A 13,231-nucleotide genomic window follows, 5' to 3' on the forward strand; every position below is an offset into this window, starting at 1 on the left:
AAGAGTGTAAAAGTGCTTCCCCCACTGCCCTATAAAAAGGCTTTCAGAGGCAACTTTTGGGTAGTGTACCTCTTGGTGAGAGATTGTTGACTGCTAAACATGACTCTATGATGCACTTGAAGACATTCTGCCCAGTTGACAGACTTTGAGAGAGGGAACATCATTGGATTGAGAGAAGCAGGCTGGTCGTTTTGATGAATTGCCCGCCATCTAGGCCGTTCTGTTGTGTGAGGGCATGCACACATTGTTAACAGGCTCAGGAGGCCCAGACAGACCTCCAGTAGGGAGGAACGTTGGGTCCACTGACAAGCGCTAGCAGCTTCCACAGTTTTGAGGTCCACCACCCAGACTCAGGTGATGCCTTTATTACACACCCCTGCCTCTGCCCGGACCATTTCCTGGCACTTAGGAGAAGGAAATTTAGTGTCACGACCCCATTACATGTCCTGCCATTGAAAGCCAGCCACCCTCGCCTTCGTCTGCAGTGGTGTTGGGAACGAGAAACCAGGACTGCTACAGACTGGAACTGCATCGTCTTTAGTGACAAATCCAGGTTCTGTTTGGGACCCAGCGATGGTTGTTTTCAAGTATGGAGACCTTGTGGTGGGCGTTTCAATCCGGTCTTTGCTGTGGAGAAACACACTGCCCCAACTGCTGGTGTGATGATCTGGGGAGCCATCGCATACGACAGTCGGTCATCCCTAGTAGTGATACGAGTAACACTAAGGCCCCATTCACACGGGCGAGTTTTCCGTGCGGGTGCAATGCGTGAGGTGAACTCATTGCACCCGCACTGAATCAGGACCCATTCATTTCTATGGGGCTGTGCACATGAGCGGTGATTTTCACGCATCACTTGTGCTTTGCATGAAAATCGCAGCATACTCTATTTTGTGCGTTTTTCACGCAACGCAGGCCCCATAGAAGTGAATTTGGCTGCGTGAAAATCGCAAGCATCCTCAAGCAAGTGCAGATGCGGTGCGATTTTCAAGCACGGTTGCTAGGAGACGATCGGGATGGGGACCCGATCATTATTATTTTCCCTTATAACATAGGGAGGCCGTATCTCATCTTGTATACAGGCTAGAGGCCGTATCTCATCTTGTATCCAGGCTAGAGGCAGTATCTCATCTTCTATCCAGGCTAGAGGCCGTATCTCATCTTGTATCCAGGCTAGAGGCCGTATCTCATCTTGTATCCAGGCTAGAGGCCGTATCTCATCTTCTATCCAGGCTAGAGGCCGTATCTCATCTTCTATCCAGGCTAGAGGCCGTATCTCATCTTCTATCCAGGCTAGAGGCCGCCCAGCAGGGACCTAGAGCCTCCTTTCAATTGTACAGTTTTCCTCAATAAACATACACCTCGGCTCTAATATTGTGATCATCTCTCACTATTAGGGATCATGCACACGACCGCGTGCTGGCTGGGCCCATGCTGCGGACCGCAAATTGCTGTCCGCAATGCACGGGCACCGACTGTAGGGCAGCCGCATGCGGATCGCGGACCCCTTCACTTGAATGGGGTCTGCGATCTGCATCCAACAGTCCGCACTGCAAAAAAGTAGTGCATGCAAGTGAATGGGTCCGCGATCCGTGATGCACACGGCTGGTGCCCGTGTATTGCGGACCTGCCGTATGCGGGCAGCAATACGGCCACGGCCGGGCAACGGCCTTGTGCGTGAGCTCTTACATAGAAAGTTTCATTTAATTCCAACAACTCCTTCTTGGTGAGTTTTTTGTCAATGAGTGTATAAACATGGACACTATGATAAATCATTTGTGGTTTAATAAAACAAAAAACGATGCAATCACTATATAGATATAACTATATATATATATATATAAATATATACACACACACACACACACACACATATATATCTATAGCTTCAAAAAAGTGCTTAAGACCGGTGCTACACGGCGACATGAAGATTATTAATGGGGTCGTGATGCGACACGCCCCATGCTGCAATGTTACAGTCACTAAAAATCCAACTCTGGATTTTGGGTTGCAAGTTGCTTGCTATTTTGTCATTACAGACCACGATGAAAGTCACGAGCAACTGCAACTTGCCTGCAACTTTTCTGAGATTTTGCTGTTTTTACAGTCAAATAACAGCTCTCAAACAATCGCACAACAGCAAGTTGCAGACAAGTCACACAAATGGTTTTGGTGATGCGACTTTCCGTTCACAAGACACATGTCACCGTCTAATCCCAGCTTAAAAGAGAAATAAACATTAGGCCAGGTTTACATATTCAGTGCTAACAAATTCTGCAGGGATTCTTTGGAGCCTGCTAGAATCCGTGCTGCATAATGTAAGCAATCAAGAGGCCGTGCAGTCAGTCTCCTGGTACATCAATAGCGACAAATGGTCTGTGTAGGTTTATACAGTTTACGCCAAGCGTGCAGCACAAACCAAAAGAGGTCAGTGTGAAGTTTCGAAAGAAGCTTCCCATGAACGTGAGCAGACACCTTAGCTGAGCCTATATGTTAGAGGGGTTTCAAAAGCAACCTCCAGAACTCCAGCTGTTGTAAAACTACAACACCCAGCATGCTCCATTCACTTCTATGGGAGTTCTGTGAACAGCCAAGCAAGTATGCATGCTGGGATTCGTAGTTTTACCACAGCTAGGGTGCCGAAGGTTGCTGATCCCTGGGCTAGGCCGTCAATGTTGGTTCTTTGGGATCTGGTCTTCCAGGACCTCTGCCAATAAGGAGAATGAAAGGGCTGCGGCACTATAATAACGCCCATGATGACTAAGTGATCAATTACTACCAATGACACAGTAGTTGGACCTGCATGAAAATCATATTACTGGACTGGACTGGATCCTTACCCATTCATTTCAATGGGAATATGCACATGAGCAGCGTTTTTCACTGATCATCAAAATGGCAGCATGTTCTTAATTGTCCGGCCGCCTTCAGTTTATCACACAAGCCCCATTCATTTCTATGGGGCCAGGACTGCGTGAAAAACACACAATATGGCCTCATGCACACTGACAGTTTTTTTTGCAGTCCGCAAAAACGGGTTCCGTGATCCGTGTCCGTTTTTTCTTCCGTGGGTCTTCCTTGATTTTTGGAGGATCCACGGACATGAAGGAAAAAGTCGTTTTGGTGTCCGCCTGGTAGTGCGGAGCCAAACGGATCCGTCCTGACTTAAAACGCAAGTCAATGGGGACGGTTCCGTTTGACGTTGACACAATATGGTGCAATTGCAAACAGATCCGTCCCCCATTGACTTTCAATGTACAGCGAGTGCAGAATTATTAGGCAAGTTGTATTTTTGAGGATTAATTTTATTATTGAACAACAACCATGTTCTCAATGAACCCAAAAAACTCATTAATATCAAAGCTGAATATTTTTGGAAGTAGTTTTTAGTTTGTTTTTAGTTTTAGCTATTTTAGGGGGATATCTGTGTGTGCAGGTGACTATTACTGTACATAATTATTAGGCAACTTAACAAAAAACAAATATATACCCATTTCAATTATATATTTTTACCAGTGAAACCAATATAACATCTCAACATTCACAAATATACATTTCTGACATTCAAAAACAAAACAAAAACAAATCAGTGACCAATATAGCCACCTTTCTTTGCAAGGACACTCAAAGGCCTGCCATCCATGGATTCTGTCAGTGTTTTGATCTGTTCACCATCAACATTGCGTGCAGCAGCAACCACAGCCTCCCAGACACTGTTCAGAGAGGTGTACTGTTTTCCCTCCTTGTAAATCTCACATTTGATGATGGACCACAGGTTCTCAATGGGGTTCAGATCAGGTGAACAAGGAGGCCATGTCATTAGATTTTCTTCTTTTATACCCTTTCTTGCCAGCCACGTTGTGGAGTACTTGGACGCGTGTGATGGAGCATTGTCCTGCATGAAAATCATGTTTTTCTTACCTTGCAGACTTCTTCCTGTACCACTGCTTGAAGAAGGCGTCTTCCAGAAACTGGCAGTAGGACTGGGAGTTGAGCTTGACTCCATCCTCAACCCAAAAAGGCCCCACAAGCTCATCTTTGATGATACCAGCCCAAACCAGTACTCCACCTCCACCTTGCTGGCGTCTGAGTCGGACTGGAGCTCTCTGCCCTTTACCAATCCAGCCATCTGGCCCATCAAGACTCACTCTCATTTCATCAGTCCATAAAACCTTAGAAAAATCAGTCTTGAGATATTTCTTGGCCCAGTCTTGACGTTTCAGCTTGTGTGTCTTGTTCAGTGGTGGTAGTCTTTCAGCCTTTCTTACCTTGGCCATGTCTCTGAGTATTGCACACCTTGTGCTTTTGGGCACTCCAGTGATGTTGCAGCTCTGAAATATGGCCAAACTGGTGGCAAATGGCATCTTGGCAGCTGCACGCTTGACTTTTCTCAGTTCATGGGCAGTTATTTTGCGCCTTGGTTTTTCCACACGCTTCTTGCGACCCTGTTGACTATTTTGAATGAAACGCTTGATTGTTCGATGATCACGCTTCAGAAGCTTTGCAATTTTAAGAGTGCTGCATCCCTCTGCAAGATATCTCACTATTTTTGACTTTTCTGAGCCTGTCAAGTCCTTCTTTTGACCCATTTTGCCAAAGGAAAGGAAGTTGCCTAATAATTATGCACACCTGATATAGGGTGTTGATGTCATTAGACCACACCCCTTCTCATTACAGAGATGCACATCACCTAATATGCTTAATTGGTAGTAGGCTTTCGAGCCTATACAGCTTGGAGTAAGACAACATGCATAAAGAGGACGATGTGGTCAAAATACTCATTTGCCTAATAATTCTGCACGTAGGTGCCGCACCTGAGGGGTAAATTGTTTGTATCATAGCCCCCTGTAAGAGATCAGGGGCTGCCAGGCAGCAGGGGCCAGACCCCCCTCCCTCCCCAGTTTTAATTTCATTGGTGGCCAGTGCGGCCCCCCCGGCCCCCCTCCCTCCCTCTACTGTATTAATTTCATTGGTGGCCAGTGTGCGGCCCCCCCTCCCTCTATTGTATTAATTTTATTGGTGGCCAGTGTGCGGAACCCCCGGCCCCCCCTCCCTCTATTGTATTAATTTCATTGGTGGCCAGTGTGCGGCCTCCCCGGCCCCCCCTCCCTCTATTGTATTAATTTCATTGGTGGCCAGTGTGCGGCCCCCCCTCCCTCTATTGTATTAATTTTATTGGTGGCCAGTGTGCGGAACCCCCGGCCCCCCCTCCCTCTATTGTATTAATTTCATTGGTGGCCAGTGTGCGGCCTCCCCGGCCCCCCCTCCCTCTATTGTATTAATTTCATTGGTGGCCAGTGTGCGGCCCCCCCTCCCTCTATTGTATTAATTTCATTGGTGGCCAGTGTGCGGCCTCCCCGGCCCCCCCTCCCTCCCTCCCTCTATTGTATTAATTTCATTGGTGGCCAGTGTTCGGCCTCCCCTCTCCCCCCCCCCCCCCCTTCGATCATTGGTGGCAGCAGAAAGTTCCGATCGGAGTCCCAATTTAATCACTGGGGCTCCGATCGGTAACCATGGCAACCAGGACAGTACTGCAGTCTTGGTTGCCATGGTTACTTAGCAATATTAGAAGCATCATACTTACCTGCTGCGCTGTCTGTGACCGGCCGGGTGCTCCTCATACTGGTAAGTGACAGGTCTGTGCGGCGCATTGCTTAATGATCTGTCACTTACCAGTAGGAGGAGCGCCTGGCCGGTCACAGACAGCGCAGCAGGTAAGTATGATGCTTCTAATATTGCTAAGTAACCATGGCAACCAAGACTGCAGTACTGTCCTGGTTGCCATGGTTACCGATCGGAGCCCCAGTGATTAAACTGGGACTCCGATCGGAACTCTCTGTGTTAGAATATACTGTCGGAACTGAGTTTTAATGAAGTGAAAACTCAGCTCTGAAAAAGCTTTTATGCAGACGGATCTTCGGATCCGTCTGTATGAAAGTAGCCTACGGCTACGGATCACGGACGCGGATGTCAATCTTGTGTGCATCCGTGTTTTTTCACTGACCCATTGACTTGAATGGGTCCGTGAACCTTGTCCGTCAAAAAAATAGGACAGGTCCTATTTTTTTGACGGACAGGAAACACGGATCACGGACGCGGATGAACAACGGTGCATTTTCCGAGTTTTCATCGGACCCATTGAAAGTCAATGGGTCCGCAGAAAATCACGGAAAACGGCACAACGGACACGGATGCACACAACGGTCATGTGCATAGAACATACTGCGATTTTTTTCCAGAACACGTTGAATCAATTGACTCCTGACCCATTCATTCATTTCAATGGGTCCGTGCACATAAGCACCATTTTTCACTGATCATCTTTTCATGGAGGAAAAATCGCAGCATTTTCTATATTTTCCGTTTTTTAAGCAGCTCTTGCCCCATAGAAATGAATGGAGCTTGCATGAAAAAAAGAAATGACAGAACATCAGTTTTTCCCGTACAGATCCTGACACAATCATAGACTTTTGGCCAAACACGAATGTCACTTATTATACAGAAGAAAAAGGGGAAATAACTTTTGGTAACCTACTCACTGCTTCTCTCGCGGGAGTGCACAAAATGAATTGGCCAAGATACGATCTATCACAGCCGTGTAATTTCCATCTACAGAAAGCAGACGGCTACGGGCGCCTGACAACACATTAGCCCCCTGGATCACCCCGCAGAACACTACAGGAACTGCTACCTGCTATAACATGCACGACCACCTCAAGAACATGAATATTTCTTATCTAGAAACCTGTGGATGATCCAGCACTCTCCCCCCTCTAGACTCTATTATGTCTACATTTGCTCTAAATGTCTGAAGAAAGATAAAAACATGTCGGCACTCGAGTCATAAGGACAAGGAGGAGGCCGCACACCCGGGGAGAGCGACCCAACATCAGGAACTTCCTCATTAGGGCTTGTTCACACAAACATAAGGGCTCTGTGCCTGTGCTGTGGACCCCAAATTGCGGTCCGCAATGCACAGGCACCGACTGAGGGGCAGCCGCATGCGGATCACAGACCCATTCACTTGAATGGGGTCCGCGATCCGTCCGTTCCGCAAAAAGATAGAACAAGTTCTATCTTTTTGCAGAACGGAAGCACGGAATGGGTCCGGATTTGCGGACCCATTCAAGTGGATGGGTCCGCATCCGTGATGTGGAATGCACACGGCTGGTGACCCGTGTATTGCGGAACCGCCGCATGTGGCCCGCAGCACGGCCACGGAGCCCTTACGTTCGTGTGAACAAGCCCTTATGTTACAGTCTCCACTATATTTACATAAGTATAGCCAATCCTGGTTAACCCCTTGCATTATGTGAGCCGTCTACTTGGCTTCACGGCTTTCTCACTGACTATTCCTGCTGCTCTAACCTATTATTGCACAGATGTTTGAGCATATCCCTGCACTGACGGGTAGCCTGTCCAGCCCTTTTATGCCACTGCAGCCATACAATGATCATGCCAATACCCATGAGGGCAGATATTAAAGGAGTTGTCCAGGGGTTTTATTTTGATGACCTATCCTCAGTATAGGTCATCAATATCTGAGCGGCGGGGGTCCAACACCCGTCACCCCTGCCGATCAGCTCTTTGAGCGCTACTCCCTCTTCATTACACTCCCCGTCGTCTCAGAACCAAGAGTAATGACAAGTATTCGCTCCGTTCACTTAAATGGAGCAAGTACTTTTAATTACATTACGCCACCACTACAAGGGAGACGACATGTAGTGTAATGAAGAGGAGGCTGCGCTTGCAGGGGATCGGCAGGGGAGCCGGGTGCCAGACCCCCGGTGATCAGATATTGATGATCTATCAAGAGGATACGTCATCAATATAAAACCCTTGCACAAACCCTTTAAGATCTGTGATGAGATAACCTGGAACGGTTTTTGGAGAAAAATCAGCACCTGATACAGAGAAACGTGATGTTAAAGGGGTTGTCTCATCATGGACAATGGGGGCAAATCGCTAGGATATGCCCCCATTGTCTTATAAGTGGGGTCCCACCGCTGGGACCCGCACCTATAATCGAGAACGGAGCCCGGCAAGGTGGTGGCTGGAGGACTCCGGTCTGGCCACCACCAAGCCGGCTCCCCATAAAAGTGAATGGGAACGTGCCGCGTATGCTTTTGTTATGACATTTGGATTCTCTCTAGGTGGGCTTAGATTCTGTCTGTGTTAGACAGAGAGGTTTTTTGTAGGTTTGTAATATGAGACAAATTAGGAGGCAAGGAAAGGAGGAGATTGAGAAAGGAAGTCCTGGGAAAGTTTTTGTGCATTTTCTGTTTAGTGTTCCTTTAAGAATAGGGCTACATTGCATTATCTTGCTGAAATGTCGTCTCCAAGACTCCACTAGTAGTGCCTGCCGATACTGCATATTTTTCTGTAATATAGGGCTAATGCACACGGCCGTTGCCCGGCCGTCCCCGTATTGTGGCCTGCAAACAGCAATCCGGGAGAAACAGTGCGGTGCGGAATGGAGGAACGGATTAGAAGCCCACAGAAGTACGGTGGAGTGCTTCCATGGGTTTTCTGTCCGTGCCTCCACACCGCAAAAAATGTAGTGCGGACCGTCGGATGCAGAACGCAGACCCCATTCAAGTGTCACATGATTGGTGCCTGTGCATTGCGGACCGCAATTTGCGGTCTGCAGCATGGGCAAGGCCGGCTGTTGAATGCAGCGTTGTTATTTTTTTCAATGAGGGCGACTTGTCAATTCCATGGCCAATTTCTTTATGGCCTAAAAGCTGCAAAAGGCTAAACCCTGGACACTGTCTTGTTGAATCAATGGTTGCTGGTAAGGTTGCAGCGGGTATCAAATGATCGATACCCAATCAATACTTTTGTACGGTATCGATTCGATACCGGGATTTTACATTTACCGATACAAGGCTGCGCTACTGTGCAGTCTAGTATCAGAGAACATGGCGCACACTGCTCTCAGGGCATGCCATGTTCTCCTCAGCAGCACAGGGGAGAAGGAGTCTCTCCCTCCCTCCCCCCTGTGCCGCTGCTGCCAATAAGAAGAGAGAGGGGCGGAGGAGGGTAGAGGCTGTGGCCACTGTGCCACGAATGATGATAACTCACCCATTAATACAAATATAGGCGGCGGGTGCCAGCGGCAGAATTACATAGCTGGCACCCGACCTCTATGACAGAGCACTGCGATCCGCGGCAGTTAACCCCTCAGGTGCGGATCGCAGCACCCTGTCATAGCCGGCACCCGCCTCCTGTATTTGTATTAAAAAGTTACTTATCTTCATTGGTGGCGCAGTGCACCCCCCCTTTCCCCCAGTACTAAAAACATTGGTGGCACAGTGCGCCCCCCCCCCCAAACCCCCCAGTATTATAATCATTAGTGGCAGTGGCCACAGGGTCTCCTCCTCCTCATTGGTGGCAGTTGGGATCGGAGCCCCAGCAGTGTAATCCTGGGGCTCCGATCGGTTACCGTGGCAGCTACTGAAGCCCTGGCTGCCATGGTAATCTCCCTGCTGCTGTGTGTACGATGCACAGGGCAGCAGGGAGAGTGTAAAGTCCTATTCACCCTAATAGAGCTCTATTAGGGTGAATAGGACAAGGGATGAAAAGATCCCAGGTTCTAGCCCCTAAGGGGGCTAATAGTTATTAAATAAAAAGTAAAAAAAAAAAAGTTTAAATCACCCCCATTTCCCAATTTTACATCTAAAATATATAAACAAGAAATAAATAAACATATTACATATCGCCACACCCAAAAAAGTGCGAACTATTAAAATCTAAAAAAATATCTCCTATGCGGTGAACGGCGTAACAGAAAAAAAAAATACGCGCGATTCGCCATTTTTTTTTCACCTTGTCCCCCCCAAAAATAGGATCGGACTGTTCGATTATGGGCCGGACGTTCCATAAAATGCGGAATGCACGCTGCTTCTTTGGTGTTTTATTTTTTTTTTGCGTGGTATCGAATGGTATCGAGTATCGCAATACTTTTTTATTGTATCAAAATCGAATCAAAATTTTGCTATCGAAACATCCCTAGTTGCTGGTGCCGCATGTTCATAAAAAAAACATAGGAGAAATGAGTACACACAATGTGATGTAGTGTCAGCAGAGAGAAGAGTTACTCTGATTACAGCCAAGCACACGCTAGACACAGAGGTGTCATCGATTGCCATACATTAGGGTGTGTCTGTCAACAAGCTTGTCGACTGTTTCCAGTAGCAACCAGAAACACTGTAAATACAGCTCAAAAAGATACAGGCTGTAACTCAGGGTCCACACTAGATACAGTATGTACTAAAAGATATTTTTTAAATTAGTCAACTTTTTTGTAGATTTTATCTAGGACACTTGAAGGGGTGATTCCGGTGATACTACATGGGCAGCCTGAAAGCAACAGCTCCATATTTTCACGTTTTACCCAGAGTTACAGATGAAAGATAATACATGGAAATGTTCTTTATCTATACCAGCCATTTTATATTAGTTCCCACATGACAATGTTGTTATAGATTTTAGTGCATTTTACAAGATGTGGCTTACTATATGGTACGTACATCGATAAAGGAAGCGTTGATATAGTCTGTGTATTCTTCCCCTCTCTTCATTGACAGAATCACTCGGTTGAAGTCATCTGATAAGGATTAAACAACAGAAAATGATATAAAATGCTGACAGTACAGTATTTTAATGCAAATCTTAGCATCAGGTTGGCTTCCTACCAACAGGGTCTGATTGAGGTACCTTGGGTCCAACAGAGGAAACGATTCTGAGGGCCCACCCACCATCTGTACAAGTGCATGCCCCCTGAAATCTCAATGTAAACTATTCTTATAATTACACAAGGAGTAATTGTGAATAGCACCAAGTCATTTATTTAAAGGGGTTGCCTAACCTCATGAGTTCAGGGCTGCTGCTGTTCACTAGCCCTGAACTATCTGCACTGTAGGGGGGTGGTCACTAAGTATGATTGATGGCACAGGCAAGCGGCGCTAGGATGATGTAATCCCGGCTCTTGCCTGTGCATGCACGCTCCGCGGCTGCTAAAGTATCATTTTCATTAGCAGCTTTGGTGCTCCACATCGTGACAACCAGCTAACTATGGTAAGTGTTGTTGTGCCACCCTCTCCTCCCCTTTGCAGTAGTTCAACAGCCTTTATCTGCTCTTTCTACGTAGAACAGCGCCAGGGCTACTGCGCATGCCCTGGAATACTCTACACCAGGGATGCTCAACCTGGAACCCTCCAGCTGTTGCAAAACTACAATTCCCAGTATGCCCTAATAGCTGTAGGCTGCCCAGACATACTGGGAGTTGTAGTTCTGCAACAGCTGGAGGGCCACAGGTTGGGCATCCCTGCTCTACACAAACTACCTGCGCAGTTACGAGGTGTCCGGGAGCCGCTGCGCATGCGTGCATATATGCGCACCCGTGGTCACAGCCACTAGAGATGCTGGAGCTTTTTCCAACAGTGTGCAAGCCGGGGTTGCCAACCAGAATTTTTCTTTTTTTCTGGACAAGTTATCCAAAAATCATGGACAGCCAACATTTTTTACAGACAAATTGGAAAATCATTTTAATGATTATAAGTAATTCATGTCTATAGCTCAATATACTGATAAGAACTCGTTACCAGCATTTACTGTGAGTTGTAAAATGATAATAATTACCACCAAAATAATTTACTTAAGAAGCACCACCCTCAAAAATAAATCACGGACACATCAATTTTTTTTACGGACACACATCAATTTTTTTTACGGACACAGGAAAAAAAATGCCTATTTTTAGTTGCCAAATTTCTGGACTTTTGGCAACCCTGGTGCAAGCACGGCCACCACTGACAACGAGCAATATATAATTGGGCGGAAAAATGAACAGGGGCAAGGAAAGGAAGCAATATGGATAATGAAAATACATTAGTAAGTAGACCGACAACCCAGACAGTCCGATTCTGGCTTCACAATCACAGAACTGGATTTTAAAGGGGTTATCCTATGAAAAGCATTGATCACCCATCCTCTAGGATAGGTGATAAATATCAGACAGCAGGGGAATAATAGCTGGAACCCCTAGTGATTCCCAGAACAGTGGGTCAGTGATTCCCCTCTCTGAATGGAGCAGTAGTGCATGCATGATCCTCCACTGCTCCATTCACTTCTATGAGACTGATATAAACAGCACAGAAGTGAATGGAGCAGTGGACCAACATGTGCACTACCGCTGCTCTGAGAAGGTAACCTGGGACTGGTTTTAGGAAATACACTGCACTTGCATTCCACATGTAATAACCATTCTGGAGCATCTATTCTTATGACTCTGTGTTGCGCTATTCCTTTATTATTCCTGCTAAAAGTTCTGAATGAATTGCTAGCAGTTTGCAATGAAGGTCCAGCTGGGTGTTACCAGTGTGTCCCTGCACAGTCTGACTCTGGCAGCGCTGACTGGATAGTGTTAGACTATGCAGGGATACCCCCCCTCCCCCAACTGGTAACACCCATCTGGACCTTCATTGCAAACGGCTAGCAATTCATTCATAACTTCGAGCAGGAATAATAAAGAAGTCCCACAACATAGAATCATAAGAATAGATGCCCCAGGATTGTTATCGCACGGGAAATATAAGTATTTAGTAAAACCGGTCCCCAGTTACCTTCTCAATGAAGCAGTCGTGCACATGATGGTCCACCATTCACTTCTGTGGGATTGACAGAGTGCTGTTTTTATCAGTCCCATAGAAACAGAGATGTCAGGGTCAGGAGAAGTGACAGAAAAGGACTATAGCTAAATGTGTGTCCTTCACCATGATGTCACCAGTCCCTGCTATGGGCCAAACCGCTATCATTCAGCTTCTGAGTCCACGACTAGAAGGTGACCCCACCAAAAATCTAAAAGGGCCATTCTTTGCCTGCTCTTGATTTGCTTCTCTTTGTCCACCAAATAATTTTTATCATTTTGCAGCGGATAAATCCTTCTCTTCAAATATCACCCCAAGATATAATAACACCTTACTTCCGACTGGTTGTAATACATAAGACAGATGTTCTATAGAGTTCAATGGCACAATCTGTCAATTACAATAAGACTTACATGGGATAATCTGGATGACTCTGGCCTTCTTCATGTTGGCCGGCAGGTTCCCCGTCCTCATGTTTTCTTTCATTATTCGAACATTTGTTAGTTTCTGCAAATAAAGAAACAAATTTAATGAATATACTTCTGGAATGCTTATACGTATATGTATATGGTACCTGGAGA

The 13,231-nt window shown here is 46.4% G+C and overlaps 1 protein-coding gene across 3 annotated transcripts in view; it reads right to left on the minus strand.

Annotated features, from left to right (window-relative positions):
- Positions 1-13,231, minus strand: part of LOC122940097 (receptor-type tyrosine-protein phosphatase epsilon) — a 214,584-nt gene that overhangs the window by 14,405 nt on the left and 186,948 nt on the right. For all 3 annotated transcript variants that reach the window (XM_044296443.1, XM_044296445.1, XM_044296446.1), the window contains 2 exons: positions 13,064-13,157; positions 10,533-10,609 (listed from right to left, as the gene is read on the minus strand). In XM_044296443.1, coding sequence (XP_044152378.1) covers positions 10,533-10,609; positions 13,064-13,157 — 171 coding nt within the window. The remainder of the gene's footprint in view (positions 1-10,532; positions 10,610-13,063; positions 13,158-13,231) is intronic.

This window comes from Bufo gargarizans, chromosome 6 (assembly GCF_014858855.1).
Source record: "Bufo gargarizans isolate SCDJY-AF-19 chromosome 6, ASM1485885v1, whole genome shotgun sequence".
Lineage (NCBI taxonomy): Eukaryota > Metazoa > Chordata > Amphibia > Anura > Bufonidae > Bufo > Bufo gargarizans.